We start from the raw sequence: 19369 nt of genomic DNA, 5'->3' as shown, positions 1-19369 counted from the left end.
CACCACAGGTTGGGGGGCTGTCTACAAGCAGGTTGGGGGGCTGTCTACAAGCAAGGACTGGCCTGTCTCCCAGGATCTGTGAGAGTGATGGGTCATCCTTCAGGATAAGTTGTAGATCCTTGATGATGAGCTGGAGAGGTTTTAGTTGGGGGCTGAAGGTGATGGCTAGTGGCGTTCTGTTGGGCTTGTCCCATAGTAGGTGACTTCTGGGTACTCTTCTGGCTCTGTCAATCTGTTTCTTCGCTTCAGCAGGTGGGTACTGTAGTTGTAAGAACGCTTGATAGAGATCTTGTAGGTGTTTGTCTCTGTCTGAGGGGTTGGTGCAAATGCGGTTGTATCGTAGAACTTGGCTGTAGACAATGGATCGTGTGGTGTGGTCTGGATGAAAACTGGAGGCATGCAGACAGAGACAAACACCTACAAGATCTCTACCAAGCATTCTTACAACTACAATACCCACCTGCTGAAGTGAAGAAACAGATTGACAGAGCCAGAAGAGTACCCAGAAGTCACCTACTATGGGACAAGCCCAACAAAGAAAGTAAAAGAACGCCACTAGCCGTCACCTTCAGCCCCCAACTAAAACCTCTCCAGTGCATCATCAAGGATCTACAACCTATCCTGAGGGACGACCCATCACTCTCACCAATATTGGGAGACAGGCCAGTCCTTGCTTACAGACAGCCCCCTAACCTGAAGCAAATACTCACCAGCAACCACACACCACACAACAAAAACACTAACCCAGGAACCCATCCTTGCAACAAAGCTTGTTGCCAACTATGTCCACATATCTATTCAGGGGACACCATCACAGGGCCTAATCACATCAGCCACTATCAGAGGCTCGTTCACCTGCGCATCTACCAATGTGATATATGCCATCATGTGCCAGCAATGCCCCTCTGTCATGTACATTGGCCAAACTGGACAGTCTCTACATAAAAGAATAAATGGACACAAATCAGACATCAAGAATTATAAAATTAAAAAACCAGTCGGAGAACACTTCAATCTTTCTGGTCACTCGATTACAGACCTAAAAGTCGCAATATTACAACAAAAAAACTTCAAAAACAGACTTCAACGAGAGACTGCTGAATTGGAATTAATTTGCAAATTGGACACCATTACATTAGGCTTGAATAAAGACTGGGAGTGGATGTGTCATTACACAAAGTAAAATTATTTCCCCATGTTTATCCCCCCCCGCCCCACTGTTCCTCACACGTTCTTGTCAACTGCTGGGAATGGCCCATCTTGATTATCACTACAAAAGGCTTTTTTTCTCTCCTGCTGGTAATAGCTCACCTTAACTGATCACTCTCGTTATAGTGTGTATGGTAACACCCACTGTTTCATGTTCCCTGTGTATATAAAATAGTTCTACTGTATTTTCCACTGCATGCATCCGATGAAGTCGGCTGTAGCCCACAAAATCTTATGCTCAAATAAATCTGTTAGTCTCTAAGATGCCACAAGTACTCCTGTTCTTTTTGTGGATAGAGACTAACACGGCTGCTACTGTGAAACCATTAGGGGCCATCTTTACTCCTCATTTCCCATGTTGTAAGGCACATACAGGGAACTCTGCAAGATTCACCTTAGCCAGCAGGACCAATCTTAAACAAAACCACTCAGGGCCTCCATGTATCTTTGACAACTCATACACTCATTCTCAGCCCCAGCCCCAGCTACAGGAACCAAAAGAGCAGGTTTTAAGCATCAGAGACCTCGCTATGTTCTGAGAACCTTCAGCAATTCACAACCTAATTTCTTTATTTGGGCCCCACAAATTGTAAGGTCCGACCTACAAGCCAAACATGTGACCAGATTGTGCCCCAACCCTCTTGTACAGGAACTCCCAGCCTCACCTGATCATCTCTGTCCACCTGACCGCTTCCTGTAGCTCCATTAGCCTCTCTTTGTACTGGTTGCGCTCCATCAGGACACGGGCCATCTCTACACGGGTAAAGCGGCGGCGCTGGGCTATGGGAATGTTGTCCTGCAGGGGGGAGGAGCACTGCTTCAGCCAACAAGAAATGGAAGGGGGTTGAGGTTAGTAAAGAGGAAGTTAGGAGATGAAAGACATAATTGTCGGCTGTCTGCCTATCTTGTTTAATGTTTCCCCTCCCACTTGAGGCTCTAACTGTAGCCAAATGGCTCCAGCAGCAGTTTGGGGACAAAAAGCAGGGAGCACCATGTAACAGCATTTGTTCATAATGGAGGGGGAAGAGATGGGAGGCATCCTGCTCATTTTCACTAAGAAGAGAAAATGGTGGGGTAGGGGGAACTGCTGCTACAGATCACCAAGGAAAACGCTTTCCCTGGTCACCTGGCATGACTGCACTCACCTGCTCTCTCTCTGAGTCTGGCTGATTCTCTGGGGAGGATGCCAAGGAGGCACTTCCTCCCACTAACCACTGTGCAGCATGGGGAAAAGGACATGGTCAAAATTCCCATGTGCAGTAATTCCCCAGCTAACCAGTGCTAAAGGCTAAAGGTTAGGATGGGGCACAACAAGCATTTTGGGTTAGAAGGTGTACTCAGCTACCAGGACCAGGAAGGAAAAGCCGTTTGTAAGGGGAGGACAGAATGTTGCTCATGATTCACTAGACACAGACCTGGGAGAGACATGGGCACATAGTCTCTGCACTCAAAGAGCTCCCTAGCACTAGGCTTTTACAGACTGAAATAAACTAAGTGGTTCAACGCTCAAAATCTAAAATTCCAATGTTCTTAGTGGTTACCTGTGAAGTTAGAAAAATTAGTCACTGGAAATGCAAGGCGCATGCAATTACTGACATTTGAAAAACAAAAGAATTTCTGTATGGCTCAGCAGAATTTCCTGCCATATGGAGATTGTTCAGGTAAGATGTTCAGCAAGTCCCAAGCGCAGGGCTCAAGCTGGTTAGTTCCTCTCTGCCAACTCCCAATAAGAAAAGGTTACTGACTGTAACTGGTTCTTCAAGATGTGATGCAGACGTGTATTCCTCTTACACCCAGCACATCAAAGCCAGAGCCTTTTGCCTAGTAGTACCCGTAGAGGAGTGGCACTCACGGCTGTGACTCCTGCCCTGGCTATATAAGGCATTACTGCCCTGACCTCCCTTAATTCCTTCACACTGAAATCCCAGGAGAGGAGACTCCGATGCAGAGGGGACGGAGGGTGGGTCATGGAATACGTGTCTGCATCACACCTTGAAGCAGCACAATTACAGTAAGTAACCATTTTTTCTTCGACTAGATGCAGACATGTATTCTGCTTAGGGTGACTCACAAGCAGTACCCCAATCTGGAGCCAGGCTCCGAGTCTACTGAAATAAAGATCACAGGATCACTCTTCTGAGGCCTGTGCTTGCCCTGAAAGAAGAAGAGGAAATAGCACAGTGGTCCATAAATGCATGTACGGATGACCATGTGGTGGCCCTGCAAATGTCCAGTATGGAAATGTCACTGGGGAACACTATTGATGTTGCCTGTGCTCTCCTGGATGAGCCATATCCGCTGAGGAGGTGCAGCTGAAGTTCTCTCACACGCAGCCCTGATACAGGATTTTATTCATCTAGAGATGGTCTTTGCAGAGACTGCTTGCCCCTTCTTGAGGTCTGCATATGACACAAGCAGGCGAGGCGAAACACAACACTGTTTAGTTCTGTCTAGATAAAAGGCTAGACATTTCCATATTCTGGAGGTCAGGCACACTACCTGATTCAGATGAAACAGAGACCACCTTGGATAAAAACTTTGGCTGTGGTCACAGCGTTACCTTATCCTTGGAGGATGAAGTGTTGCCATGGCATTGGAAAAAACTGACTTCCCTTGAATCAGGGGATGGAACGTTGATATTGCTGCCAAGTGCACTCTCAGTGAACTGAGGGCAGGCCCAATTTCTGAAAATGTAACAGGTACTCCAAGATGTCCTGGATGGAAGTCTCCGCCAGATGGGTCCCGTAAGCCAAGGACCCCACCAAGAACCACTTCCATTTAGCTAAGTAGGTCGTCCTACTGGAGATTTCCTACTGTTGAGTAGGACTTGTTGGACAGCATCCAAGCACTGTTTTTCCTCTTAATTTAGCCATGACGTGCAGGGAGCTGATCGCAGGATGGAGGGTGCGGCCGTGGTTCTGAGCAAGCCGGTCGGGATGGAGAGGAAGGTGGTATGGGAGGTTGAATTGACAGAGCAAGGAGATCTGAGAACCAGCACTGCCTCAGCCATGCTGGAGCAACGAGGATGAGCTTGGCCCAAATTGCTTTGAGCTTGAGGATGACCTGAGGAATAACCGGAATAGGTGGAAAGCATACAGAAGAGTCAATCACCAGCTGCAGTGGAAAATGTTGGAAGGAGCCTGGGTGGAGGCCCCGTCGAGAGCAGAATAGCCAACACTTCCTGTTTTTCCTCGTCAAAAAATGGTTGATCCTGGGGATACCCCATGTTGCAAAGACAGCCCAGAGACCACTCATGGCTCAGGGAGAAAACCCTGCTGAGATGGTCCATTAAGACAATTATGCTCCCCTGGCAAATGGGTTGCTACTGGAGTGATGTCTCCTTCAATGCAAAATTGCCACAGGTTGATCGCCTCCAGGCAGAGTAACCTGGAATATGCCCCCCCACCCTTGCTTGTTCACATAGTACATTGCGGTGGTATTGTCAGGGAGTATGTGAACCAGTGTGTGTCTGATGTGATCTCAGAAGGTACAATATGCATTGTGGATGGCCCAAAGTTCCAACACATTGATATGGAGTGAGGTTTCCTGTTCCAACCACAGGCTCTGCACCCTCAACGAGTCCAGATATGTCCCCCAACCCAGAAGGGAAGTGTCGGTAACAACAGACTTGGTCGGGGAGGGCCTCATGAAGGGGACTTCTTGGAACATGTTGCAAGTGTACTTCCACCAGTGCAAGAAATCCAGGACTGGTGGAGGAAGGTGAAGCATCCTGTCTAGAGAATGCAAGGCACGACAGTAGACCATCCTGAGCAACATCTGAAGAAGGCAAAGGCACAACCTGGTGAACTGGACCACTTGCATGCAAGCGGACATATGGCCCAATAGGCTCAGACATACGTGGACTATCATGGAAGGCTGATATTGCACACTGAGGCAGAGCCGTTGAATTGCCTCGGTTGGCAAGAACGCCCTCATCCTCATGGAATCTAACAGGGCCCCAATGAACTCGATTTTTTGAGTGGGAGCCAAGGTTGACTTTGCAGTGTTTTAAAATGAGTCCCAGACGGTTGAGCAAACCCAACGTGGTGTCAATGTGGGCAAGAACCTCCTCTCTGGAGCTGCCCTTCAGCAACCAGTCATCAAGGTATGGTAACTCCCTTCCTCCTGAGATATGCCATGACCAACACCATGCATTTGGTAAAGACTCAGGGGCCAGAAGAGAGCCTGAATGGGAGAACCGTATAGTGAAAGTGGCATTTTTCTATCACAAAACGCAGAAACTTCCTGTGGTTCAGTAGAATTCCCACATGAAAGTAAGTGCCCTGAAGGTCCAGAGCAGTGAACCAGTTATTCTGAGACCGTGCAGGAGAATAGCCAATAGAATGACCCTGCAGAATCTCACGTACTTGATGAATTTGTTGAGGCCACAAAGGTTGAGATCCTGCCCTTGAATTTCAGTATCAGGAAGTACTGGAAGTAAAAACTGTGCCCCCGGTGTTCCGGAAGAACCTCCTCCACCACTCCCATCTTCAACAGAGAGCTAACCTGTTTGATGAGGAGGTGAGAGAGGTCCCTGCAGAGGACAGAAGGGATGTGGGAAGGGGGCATGGAGGTGAACTGGATTGCGTAGCCTGATCTGATATTGTCTAGGACCCAGCTGCTGGAGGTAATCAAGTCCCAAGCATTGTAAAAGGGGGTGGAAAGGGTGGGGTAGTGACTGGACCAATGCTCTGGACTACAGATTCAAAAGCCTGCACTGAGGGAGGACATGTGGACTGTCTGAAGCCTGAGCCCAACTGCTTCCTCTTGTGGGCTCTATCCCTCTTTCTAGGGTAGTCCTGCTGTTTCAGAGGGAAGGGAGTGCTGTGGACAATACTGTTGCTGCTGCTGCACCCCATAGTGGCATCTTTGTGCAGACAGCATGTACACTCCCAAGGACCTCAAAGCAGCCATGGAATCCTTGAAGGAGTGCAAAGTGTCATCCGTCTTGTCCAAGAACAAGATGTGGCGGTCAAAGGGTAAGTCCTCGATGGCTTGCTGGATGTCCAGAGTGGTCCCAGAGTTTTGCAGCCAGGAAGTCTTCTTTCATAGTTACTGCCGAGGCCATGACTCTGGCCGAGGTGTCTGCCCCATCAAGGGCAGACTGAAGGGACATTCTGGCCACCAAACAGCCTTCCGCAATGAATGCCCGGAACTTCTCACATGAGGCCTCAGGCAACTAGTCCTCGAATTTAGCCATGGCTGACCAATTGACAAAATCAGACTTGCTCAGCAAAACCTGTTGATTGGCGATCCTCACGTGTAGGAACAACAAGGTACGGATCTTCCTGCCCAGAAAATCCACAGCTTGGAGTCTCTGTCCTTGGGGGTAAACTTGAATCTACCCTGCTGGGTCCTGTCGATTACCACCATTACGACCAGGGAATTTGGGTCTGTATGGCAATAAAACTCCTCAAATCCCTGCATGGGAACCAAGTAGTGCTTTTCCATGCACTTAGCCACCAGCAGTACCGATGCCGGTATACTCCACAGGACCCTCCTCAGCTCAAGGAGCACATCATTGATCGGGAGTGCCACTCTCCTGGGGATGGCAGGCTTAAAATGTCCACCAGTTTGTGTGTGTTCTCTTGGAGAAACTCCACCTGCATGCCCAGGGATGTGGCTACACAGAGTAAAAGGTCCTGGTACACCTTCCAGTCCTCCAGAATAGAAGGGGAGGATGAACCCGGCAGCACAACAACATCTGGCAACGAGGACAAAGGTCTCAGCTGAGCCAGAACCGGCTCTTGCTTCCAGGAAGATGTACCCGGAATGGAGGTCTCTGGTAGCTCCGCAGGGAGGAAGACCACTGCTGCCTGGGCCTGTGGCTCATCCAAAGCCACCACCATCAACGTGGCAGGTGACTTTGGCTTTGAACATGACAAAGAGTAGGATCTCCATGAATGAGGAGTGTCCCACTGAGTCCAAGGCCACTGATATGGATAGGGCATTGGAAGCCAGTAGGAGCCAGGTGAGGGACCTCCATCCCAGCCACAGGACACATGCCAATCCTGGAAGCCATACTGGTCCACTGGTGGCCCCTGGAATTCATTGAGTGATGCAGAGCAGGAGGATGACGACTCCGACTCTGAATCAGAGCCTAGGATCTCAGCGACATGGGCGGAGTGATGCTCAATGAAGCCAATAGGCAGTCCAATTCATCCATTGCCCAAAACAAGGCGGGAATCAACACCTCTGATGAAAGCAGTACTGTTAATATGCAACATGCCGGTGCCACAGGCACTGTTGGTCCCAGCACAAACAGCAGTATTGGAGTGCTTGAATGTCGAAGGCAGTGAGAGGTGCTATGGGAGCACTTGCAGCATCAAGTGCAGTGGGGCTGAAGAGGGTCCCGGTGCTGACATCTCCTGCACTGACTCCGGTACCAGCTCCACACCCATTATGGGGAGGGGAGCATCTGGGTATGGTCCCGAGGGGCACGAAGGTTCGGCGGCATACTCCACTAGAGGGGCTGCTGAAGGAGGGAGCCTCAAAGTCCTGGACCAACAGTGAGGATAAAATGGAAAGGCAGAGCAGATCTGATGCAGCCTGATTCATTGACACAGTGGCTAATCGGTACCGGCCTCGACTTCATGGGCACCAGACTAAACAGACACCCAGAGGTTGGAACCAGAGTCAATGGTATCAGGTTTCTGCCCTTCCCAATTGGAACCAGGGAAGGGTCAGAGGTACCCCCACCATCCCATGCGCCAGAGCCAGTATACACTTTCCCTGAGGCAGAGGAGTTGCCCCAAGACCTGGAGCAGTTCTGATTGGTCTTATGAGACCTCTTCCTTAGCACTGATCACAGAGAATCACAAAATCATAGAATATTAGGGTTGGAAGGGACCTCAGGAGGTCATCTAATCTAATCCCCTGCTCAAAGCAGGACCAACACCAACTAAATCATCCCAGCCAAGGCTTTGTCAAGCCAGGCCTTAAAAACCTCTAAGGATGGAGATTCCACCACCTCCCTAGGTAACCCATTCCAGTGCTTCACCACCCTCCTAGTGAAATAGTGTTTCCTAATATCCAACCTTGACCTCCCGCACTGCAACTTGAGACCATTGCTTCTTGTTCTGTCATCTGCCACCACTGAAAACAGCCTAGCTCCATCCTCTTTGGAACCCCTCTTCAGGTAATTGAAAGCTGCTATCGAATGCTCCCTCTCTCCTCTCTTCTGCAGACTATATAAGCCCAGTTCCCTCAGCCTATCCTCATAAGTCATTTTCATTGCCCTCCACTGGACTCTCTACAATTTGTCCACATCCCTTCTTTAGTGGGCGAGGGGAAACCAAAACTGGACGCAATACTCCAGGTGTGGCCTCATCAGTGCCAAATAGAGGGGAATAATCACTTCCCTTGATCAGCTGGCAATGCTCCTACTAATACAGCCCAATATGCCATTGGCCTTCTTGGCAACAAGAGCACACTGCTGACTCATATCCAGCTTCTTGTCCACTGTAATCCACAGGTCTTTTTCTGCAGAACTGCTGCTTAGCCAGTCAGTCCCCAGCCTGTGGCGGTGCATGGGATTCTTTCTTCCTAAATGCAGAACTCTGCACTTCTCTTTGTTGGACCTCATCAGATTTCTTTTGGCCCAGTCCTCCAATTTGTCTAGGTCACTCTGGACCCTATCCCTACCCTCCAGCGTATCTACCTCTCTCCCCAGCTTAGTGTCATCTGCGAACTTGCTGAGGGTGCAATCCATCCCATCATCCAGCTTATTAATAAAGATGTTGAACAAAACGGCCCCAGGACCCACCCCTGGGGCACTCCACTTGATACCGGCTGCCGACTAGACATCAAGCCATTGATCGCTACCCATTGAGCCCGACAATCTAGTCAGCTTTCTAACCACCTTATCGTCCATTCATCCAATCTATACTTTTTTTAACTTGCTGGCAAGACTACCGTATCAAAAGCTTTGCTGAAGTCAAGGTATACTGCATCCCCATATCCACAGAGCCAGTTATCTCATCATAGTAAGCAATCAGGTTGGTCAGCCATGACTTGCCCTTGATGAATCCATGTTGACCGTTGCTGATCACTTTCCTCTCCTCCAAGTGCTTCAAAATGGATTCCTTGAGGACCTGCTCCATGATTTTTCCAGGGACTGAGGTGAGGCTGTAGTTCCCTGCCTTCTCCTTCTTCCCTTTTTTAAAGATGGGCACTATGTTTGCCTTTTTCCAGTCATCCAGGACCTCCCCTGATCGCCACAAGTTTTCAAAGATACTGGCCAATGGCTCTGCAATCACATCAGCCAAGTCCCTCAGCACCCTTGGATGCATTAGAACTGGACCCATGGACTTGTGCATGTCCAGCTTTTCTAAATAGTCCTTAGCCTGTTCTTTCACTACTGAGGGCTGCTCACCTACTCCCCATGCTGTGTTGCCCAGTGCAGTAGTCTGGGAGCTGCCCTTGCTTGTGAAGACCGAGGCAAAAAAAGCACTGACTGCTTCAGCTTTTTGCACATCGTCTCATTAGGTTGCCTCCCTCATTCAGTGAGGGTCCCACACTTTCCCTGACCTTCTTCTTGTTGCTAACATACCTGTAGAAACCCTTCTTGTTACCCTTCACATCCCTTGCTGGCTGCAACTCCAATCGTGCGTTGGCGTTCCTGATTACACCCCTGCATGCTCGAGCAGTATTTTTATACTCCTCCCTAGTCATCTGTCCAAATTTCCACTTCTTGTAAGCTTCCTTTTTGAGTTTAAGCTCCTCCAAAATTTCACTGTTAAGCCAAGCTGGTTGCCTGCCATATTTGCTATTCTTTCTGCACTTCGGGATGGTTTGTTCCTGCGCCCTCAATAAGGCTTCTTTTAAATACAGCCAGCTCTCCTGGACTCCTTGCCCCTTCATATTAGCTTCCAAGGAGATCCTGCCCATTAGTTCCCTGAGGGAGTCCAAGTCTGCTTTTCTGAAGTCCAGGGTCCGTATTTTGCTACTCTCCTTTCTTCCTTTTGTCAGGATGCTGAACTCAACTGTGACAAAGTTCCTCCTCTGCCTTGGTGGGTCCTGCGCTTATTGGCGGATTTGCTCGCCTCAGAGATTTACAGCAGCCCTCAGTTTGGCCACTTTTGCTAGTGGCTCAAACCTGCCATTCACTCAGCTAATCTCATCACTGGCCAGCGTGGGCAAAGGGAGGAGAACAATCCCCGCAGTCTCTGCTGACCCAGCTAGTGGGTTGGTGGGGATAGGCCAGGGACCTTCCCTCTAGTGGGACCCACAGTCCAGGTCACCTCCTCTTGTCTCAAACAGGGAGTTGAGGGGGATGGGGGGAACCTGGCTCGCCCTTTACTCTGGGTTCCAGCCCAGGGCCCTGTGGATCATAGCTGTCTACAGTGTTTCATGTAACACTTGTGTGACAGCTACAACTGTTTTAGATGGGGTAAGATCCAAGTTACCTGGGAAAGAATTTTCTGTAGTATCTGGCTGATGAATCTTGCCCATATGCTCAGGGTTTAGCTGATCGCCATATTTGGGGTCGGGAAGGAATTTTCCTCCAGGGCAGATTGGAAGAGGCCCTGGAGGTTTTTCGCCTTCCTCTGTAGCATGGGGCACGGGTCACTTGCTGGAGGATTCTCTGCTCCTTGAGGTCTTTAAACTACAATTTGAGGACTTCAATAGCACAGATATAGGTGTGAGGTTTTTTTTGTAGGAGTGGTGGGTGAAATTCTGTGGCCTGCGTTGTGCAGGAGGTCAGACTAGATGATCATAATGGTCCCTTCTGACCTAAATATCTATGAATCTATGAATCTATGAAACTCCCTGAGCTACTTCCCCATGGCCTCCTCCCAATACCTTCCTTATCCACACCACAGGACCTTCCTCCTGATGTCTGGTAACGCTTGTATTTCGCAGTCCTCCAGCAGTATGCCTACGCACCTCTCAGCTTCTTGCGCCTCTTGCTCCCAGCTCCTCACATACACCTCACTAACTGAAGTGAGGTCCTTTTTAAACCAGGTGCCCTGATTAGCCTGCCTGTCCAAATTGATTCTGGTAGCTTCTTAATTGTCTCCAGGTGTCCTAATTATCCTGCCTTAATTGGTTCCAGCAACTTCCTGATTGTTCTGGAACAGCCCATTATTTTACTCAGTAAAAAGGGACCTGCTTAATCTGGGGCTAATATATGTACCTTCTATCACTCTCCTATAGCCATCTGGCCTGACGCTGTCACACAACAATCTCATGGTCACTGCTGCCTAGGTTGCCACCCTCTCCTACTTCCCCTACCAATTCTTCCCTGTTTATAAGCAGCAGGTCAGGAGGAGCATGGCCCCTAGTCAGTTCCTCCAGCACTTGTACCAGGAAGTCGTCCCCAACACTCTCCAAAAACTTTCTGAATTGTCTGTGCACTGTTGTATTGCTCTCCCAGCAGATGTCAGGGTGATTGAAGTCCCCCATTAGAACCAGGGCCTGTGATCTGGAGACTTCAGTTAGTTGTCCGAAGAAAGCCTCATCTACCTCATCCTTCTGATCCAGTGGTCTATAGCACATGCCCACCACGACATCGTCCTTGTTGCTCTCGCCTCTAAACTTAACCCAAAGACTCTCAACAGGCTTTTCTCCAGTTTCAAATTGGAGCTCTGAGCAATCCTATTGCTCTCTTACATACAATCATCTCCTCCACCTTTCCTCCCATACCGGTCCTTCCTGAACAGTTTATACCCACCCATTACAGTACTCCAGTCATGTGAACTGCCCCACAAAGTCTCTGTTATTCCAATCACATCATAGTTCCTTGATTGTGCCAAGACTTTCAATTCTTCCTGCTTCATCCCGGGCTTCTTGCGTTTGTGTACATGCACCTAAGAAAACTAGCCAATTGCCCTACTTTCTCAGTATGAATCAGGAGGCTTCCCGTCCTGTACCCTCCTCCTTGTGTTTCCTCCCAGTATCCCACTCCCCCACTACCTCTGGGCTTAGGTCACCATCCCCCGGCAAACCTAGTTTAAAGCCCTCCTCACTAGGTTAGCAAACCTGCCTGCGAAGATGCTCTTCCCTCTCTTCGTTAGGTGGATCCCATCTCTTCCTAGCAATCCTTCTTCCTGGAACAACATCCCATGGTCGAAAAATCCAAAGCCCTCTCTCCAACACCACCTGCTTAACCACGCATTCACCTCCACAATTTGACAGTCCCTACCTGGGCCTTTTCCTTCAACAGGGAGGATAGATGAGAACGCTACTTCCTTTATCCTTCTTCCCAGAGCCACACAGTATGCAGTGATCCGCTCAAGATCATTCTTGGCAGTACCACTGGTGCCCACGTGGAGAAGTAGGAAGGGGTAGCGGTCCAAGGTCTTGATCAGTATCGGCAAACACTCCGTCACATCCTGGATTCTCCTCCATCTCTTGGGACAGCTCCTCCATCTCTTGGGAGAGGCAGCAGCATGCTCCGAGCCCGAGGGTAATCTTCAGTCCAAGGAGGCTTTGGTACCAGATCAGGCTGCATAGTCTATTCAAGCAGGAGCTGCTTGAGGCAAAGGTCCTGCACCACCTGAATCCAGTTCTTGAATGATTTACAAATCAAACAACTCTCTTTAAGGTGGGGCTTGCTGAGACAAAGCGGGCACCGCATGAGGTCGCTGTTGGAAATAGCCCCTCCACACGAAGAGCAATGTTTAAACCACAGTGAGCGCATTACCAGGGGACACTATCTACTGACTATTAACTACCACTAACTAACTATATACAATCAACTAGGCTAAGATTAAATGCAAGGGTGGGAGTCTACAACCACACAGAGCTCTGAGTTCAGACACAGGAGATGAGAAGGAACTGAAGGGGGTCAGGGCAGCACTGCCTCATATAGCCAGGAGAGGTACCATGAGTACTCTCAGGGTATTGCTAGGCAAAGGTCTCCAGCTCCAGCTTCAGCTTGCTGGGTGCACATACCTAAATGGAATACACATCTGCATCTACTCAAAGAAGAATCTCAATGTCCGCATTTATAAAATGGCCAAAGCCCCCGCCCGGTCCCTGCCAACAACCTTCTGTCTGATTCCCTGAGGAGGATAACATAAGTATGCCTTCTTTTAGTAGAGGCGAGTATGGCTGTTGTGGGCTGGTGGATCTACATATGGACCAGAAAAGGGAAAAAGACCTTACATGCTACACTCCCCTCAGGGGAAGGGAAATGAGAGCAATGCATGATAAGCAGCAAAGACACCCCCCCCCGACAGCTGGGGAAAAAGGCTGCCTACAGGAAACCTTAAATATGCTGTAAACATGCTACCAGGAAGCAGCACTGGGTTTTGTCTATAATTGTTAATATCCCCATTTCAGCCCAAAAGGCTGATGTAGCTCTTTTGGATGGTGCAACACTACACCAAAATGGTCTAGTGGAAACTAGCCAGCTAAAGCCCTGCCTTCTTCTCTTTGAAATTAACTCATCTAAGTGGCAGACAGAGGAAGTATGTAAGTGAAGAGTAAATTACTCTTAAAAATCTAGTGGGAGTTGCATTTTTATTTTCATTTTTTTAAAAACACAGGTCTATTGGCACAGCTCTGCTCAAAAAAGAACCCTTCATCCAGCATTACAGGAGTGATTTGCAAACCTGCCACAAACTCAAAGCTTTCAATAGGCCAAATTCATCTCTGGTATAACTCCAGTTAAATCAATAGAATTACACTAGTGATTAATTTGGCCCAATACTTTTCAGCCAATAAGAACAGAACGTCTTTTCTGTGTGCTAGTGTGGAGAGAGTAGGTGGATCAGATTTCCTGTGACATAAGAGGTGACATTTCCAGGTGGTATTTCTATCATTCCTTGGTTTGTCTGGTTTTTGGCTACAGCTGGACTAGGTTGAAAAACTGGAAATTCTTAACCTTAGCAAAAAACACCCAAAGAAATGACCAAGAACCATCAGACTCGCCAGAACGGAGTAGATCGCTGGTCCCCCTCCTCTGGCATCCTGCATCTGGCAGTGGCCAATGCTAGATAGTTCAAAAACGTTATGAAAAAACAGAGTGTAAAAAAAATGTTCTGTCTCAAAATTGGGAGAATGTAAAGCCATTAAGTTAAAATGGTCATTGCTATGGAACTGGCTAGAGTTTTCAGATCAGTGCAAGACACACTGCATAAAATCCTTTCAGGCTACAACATAGCTAACATAATCAAACAAGCTCATCTGTGTAAGCAATATCATAATGAACTCTAGCACAGATTGTCCAGTTAAACTGACTGCAATTTGAATAAAGAGGAAAATTAGATGCTACGGGAGGAACACATTGAAGAGGACAATATTCTAGCAATGCTGAACAGAGTACTGATATACTCTGAAACTACCTCTTTGAACAGCAGGCACCCTGAGGACATGATGTGCTTAGTCACTGAGAAGTGATGCTCCCTGCCAGCCTATGATTTGACATAAACAGGCATATACAGAGGAAATCACATGCTGGAGCCCGACTGCTGGCAATGTTCAGCAGTAAGAACCTAGGGTTGGCCAGCTTTGCCCTCACCATCAACAAGGGCAGAGCGATCTGTATCTCAGCGACTTTGAGCTACAATTCAGATAACAAAGTAATACAGAACAAGAATATTAACCCCTTCCCCCACAGGCATTTTAATAATGTAATATACCAATTCTGTACAGAGATAGCTGCTTACATCCTCCACCTCTTCTTTGGGTTCTCGTCGGGCAATGATCACTTCAGATTTCACTCTAGAAAACAAGAAGAAATCAAACAAACCAGAAAGTAATATGTCAGCAGCTGTTGCCGGACAGATTCTAAGTCACCCTTTGGAGCACTATACATAAAAGAGTATGAAAGTATAGAATATATTTACCAAGCCTCTTTCCCACTGTGACCTGTACAAACAAGCCACCATGGGCCTGATTCTGACAGTCTTACTCATGCTAAGTAGTACCTTACTCTGTGAACAGTTCCACTGAAATCAATGGGTCTACTTGTGGAGCAAGGACCTATTGACTTCTGCAGGATCCATCCCTGCTTTCTCCTAAGATATGTCTAAGTTATGACCAGGAGTGTCATGTATGAAACTGGGCAGTACTCCAATGCACTTTGTGAACAACTCACACGAAGCGTAATATACTTACCTCATATTTAAAAAGAAACATTCCGCTGCTGGGTTTGCAACCCCAATACTGAAGTGCTGTGCCAAAGTGAAACTGACCAAAAGAAGTATGAAACTAACTAATCCAATGTCATTGCACAAGCCAATAGACATGAAAAAAAAGCAAAAATCCAGTATAAATAGCAAAGAATATGTCAGATTTTTTTTAAAGAACTGAAGTTTTAGTAACCTAAAGGATTCCTAGTAAGACATGGAAACAAATTTATTTAACCTGACAGTGTCCCTTTAAAACAACGTACACTCCACAAGATATAAGCATAAGCAAGTCTACATTCTGTATTTGGTAACCAATTCCCATGAGAGAAAAGCAATGAGGTCTGCAGTATGCCCTGAGAAATCACAATACAATTGGGATTTACCTAATCAGCCACTGTGCAACCATTAAATAGGAAAAACAGCCCCAGCGTTTTTTGTTAAAGAAAGCTTCCCTCTTGCAAACCAGCTGAGTGGCGAACAGCACAGAGGCTAACAGAGGGAGTTTGCCTGGGATCTGTCTGAGAGGAGATACGCTAAGGGCTGCATTAGGGAGGCTCTGTTGGTGGGTATCTGAGTGTCTGTTGTGGGGACAGTTTGACAGTTTGACTGTGTGCTTGATTGGTTGGTTGAAAAGTGTGAATTGGGAGTGCTTTGTTCCAGGTGAGCCTTGAGTAGGCCTGACTGTTATAAAAAGCCAGTCAGCTGCGAACAGCAGAGAGGCTAACAGCAGAGAGGCTAACAGAGGGAGACTGCCTGGGGAGAGCCCACTGAGGCTTACATGTTGCCGGCTTCTCTGACTAGCTACTACAGCTCCTAAGGAAGCTCGTAGAAGGAAGGTAATATGGATGGGGAGTGTTCAGCTGTTGTGACCTGCAGTGGATGTGCCATGTTTGTTTTTCTTCCACAGGACAGAAGCGACTTTGTCTGTACAAAGTGCAAGCTAGTCTCTGTATTGGAAGAGAAGGTTCAAGGTCTGGAGAAACAAGTATCGACCCTGCATTGCATAAGAGAAACTGAAGATTTCCTGGACAGATGTCAGGATATGCTCCTACGGGCACAACGTTCTGAAGATTCAGAGCAGGCTGCGCAGGGGGGAAAGGAGGACGGTGAAGAAATTTGGCAGCATGTGACCTCCAGAAGAAGAAAAGGGAGCGTCCATGTACCAGCAACGCAGATACAGGTAAGCAACCATTTCCGTGTTCTCTCCACAGGTACTAATGCGGAGAGTGGACTAGATGATACATCTGAGGGAAGGGAACAGAAGGAGACTCCGTGGATTGGAAGGCATGAGATGCACAGTCCTAGGGATGGGGGTTCTACGACCACCGCTCCCAAGAGGAGGTGGCGGGTGGTGGTGGTTGGGGACTCTCTCCTCACGGGGGCTGAGTCATCTATCTGCCGCCCCGACCGGGAAAACCGAGAAGTCTGCTGCTTGCCAGGGGCTAAGATTCGCGATGTGACGGAGAGACTGCCGAGACTTATCAAGCCCTCGGATCGCTACCCCTTCCTGCTTCTCCGCGTGGGCACCCATGATACTGCCGAGAATGACCTTGAGCGGACCACTGCAGACTACGTGGCTCTGGGAAGAAGGATAAAGGAGTTTGAGGCGCAAGTGGTGTTCTCGTCCATCCTCCACGTGGAAGGAAAAGGCCTGGGTAGAGACCGTCGAATCGTGGAAGTCAATGAATGGCTATGCAGGTGGTGTCGGAGAGAAGGCTTTGGATTCTTTGACCATGGGATGGTGTTCCAAGAAGGAGGAGTGCTAGGCAGAGACGGGCTCCACCTAACGAAGAGAGGGAAGGGCATCTTCGCAAGCAGGCTGGCTAATCTAGTGAGGAGGGCTTTAAACTAGGTTCATCTGGGGAAGGAGACCAAAGCCCTGAGGTAAGTGGGATACCAGGAGGAAGCAGGAACAGGAGAGCACGAAAGGGAGGGTTCCTGCCTCATACTAAGAAAGGAGGACGATAAGTCAGTTATCTCAAGTGCCTACACACAAATGCAAGAAGCCTGGGAAACAAGCAGGGAGAACTGGAAGTCCTGGCACAGTCAAGGAATTATGATGTGATTGGAATAACAGAGACTTGGTGGGATAACTCACATGACTGGAGTACTGTCATGGATGGATATAAACTGTTCAGGAAGGACAGGCAGGGCAGAAAAGTGGGGGGAGTTGCATTGGATGTTAGAGAGCAGTACGACTGCTCAGAGCTCCGGTATGAAACTGCAGAAAAACCTGAGTGTCTCTGGATTAAGTTTAGAAGCGTGAGCAACAAGGGTGCTGTCGTGGTGGGAGTCTGCTACAGACCACTGGACCAGGGGGATGAGGTGGACGAGGCTTTCTTCCGGCAACTAATGGAAGTTACTAGATCGCAGGCCCTGGTTCTTATGGGAGACTTCAATCACCCTGATATCTGCTGGGAGAGCAATACAGTGGTGCACAAACAATCCAGGAAGATTTTGGAAAGTGTAGGGGACAATTTCCTGGTGCAAGTGCTGGAGGAACCAACTAGGGGAAGAGCTCTTCTTGACCTGATGCTCACTAACCAGGAAGAATTAGTAGGGGAAGCAAAAGTGGATGGGAACTTGGGAGGCAGTGACCATGAGATGGTCGAGTTCAGGATCCTGACACAGGGAAGAAAGGAGAGCAGCAGAATATTTCCCCTCCTACTGTTCTTGTAAAGTGCTGGAAATGGCCCACCTTGATTATCACTACAAAAGGTTCCCCCTCCCCCCCTCTCTCCTGCTGGTAATAGCTCACCTTTCTTGATCACTCTTGTTACAGTCTGTATGGTAACACCCATTGTTTCAGGTTCTCTGTGTATATAAAATCTCCCCACTATATTTTCCACTGTATGCATCCGATGAAGTGAGCTGTAGCTTACGAAAGCTTATGCTCTAATAAATTTGTTAGTCTCTAAGATGCCACAAGTACTCTTTTTCTTTTTACAGATACAGACTAACACGGCTGCTACTCTGAAAATTATGATGATAGGCTCTGCTAGGTTCCTGGGGGTTGGCTCCCACTTGATTGGGGGAAAATAATAAATGGTGGTATCTCCCAAATGCCACCCACTTATGGCACCAAAATGAGATGTCACTTAGAGTCAACTGTGCAGATCCATGACTCTCCATCTCACTCTGAGCAGGAGGGAGTAAATAGTAAACAATATTGACATTTAAATATCATTACTTGGCATCTGAGATAACCCTCTAATGAAATGAATGGGGCAGTTCAGCCTTCTGAGAGCTATTGTTCCAGGCTCTTGGCATTCTCACATAGACATCTCTGCTATGGTTGCATTCTGGCCACATTTCTGAAGTTTTCTTCTGAACCATAACAGCTAGAGATTCTTTGACAGTGAAAGCTGAGATTCTGGAGAACAAGATAGTAGCTTCAAAAAGGTGCTGGCACAACATAAGGGCATGTGACAGTTGTGTCCAAGCCCTGGAACAATGGGTTGTTATCACTGCTGAGAAATGTTAAAATCTAACAAAGTTCTCATGCAATTTAAAAAAAAAATCAATATAAATATTTTTTTACTTAAAAAGCAAGAAAATAAATTTGCATATTTAAGCCAGGAGGTGCCCTTGAATTCCAATAATAAATTCCATGAGGGAAAAGAATTAAGCTGACAGCAGAGGTGTATGAATTAGCTAGGGTTTTTTTGTGGCCTTTCTTTCCACCAATCAAATATTAGGAAGCTGTTTGGGGCAGTGGGTGCAGCACTCACCTTTTAAGCTCCTCCTCCAGTTCCTTGACTCTGTTCTCCATCTTGGCTTTGGCCTGCTTTGTTGCTTCAAGCTCTCCCTTCAGCACCTCCTGCTCCCCAGATAGCTGGTCCACCTTAGCAATCAAATCATTCTTCACAACATTCAAAGCATTTCTTTAAGGCAGGGAAAGGAACAGTAAAGAGAGACGCACTGAGAACAGAAACTGCCTCCTACAGGCAGCTGAGAACAAAAAAATCACACATGCCACAAAAGCATTCAGTGTAGTGGGAACTCAAAGAAAAGTGCTGGGGTGGTGGGAGGGAGTAGATAGGAACACAGGAATTGCCAGACTGCATCAGACTATCTAG

General features: G+C 47.8%; 1 protein-coding gene across 2 annotated transcripts in view; it reads right to left on the bottom strand.

The window, feature by feature from the left end:
- Positions 1-19369, bottom strand: part of MAPK8IP3 (mitogen-activated protein kinase 8 interacting protein 3) — a 153922-nt gene that overhangs the window by 37614 nt on the left and 96939 nt on the right. For both annotated transcript variants that reach the window (XM_077827872.1, XM_077827873.1), the window contains 3 exons: positions 19022-19174; positions 14799-14880; positions 1875-2005 (listed from right to left, as the gene is read on the bottom strand). In XM_077827872.1, coding sequence (XP_077683998.1) covers positions 1875-2005; positions 14799-14880; positions 19022-19174 — 366 coding nt within the window. The remainder of the gene's footprint in view (positions 1-1874; positions 2006-14798; positions 14881-19021; positions 19175-19369) is intronic.

The sequence above is a fragment of the Eretmochelys imbricata genome, chromosome 10 (assembly GCF_965152235.1).
Source record: "Eretmochelys imbricata isolate rEreImb1 chromosome 10, rEreImb1.hap1, whole genome shotgun sequence".
Classification (NCBI taxonomy): Eukaryota; Metazoa; Chordata; order Testudines; family Cheloniidae; genus Eretmochelys; species Eretmochelys imbricata.
Note: the sequence above shows the minus strand (reverse complement) of the source record. Positions and strands in the feature narration are given on the sequence as shown.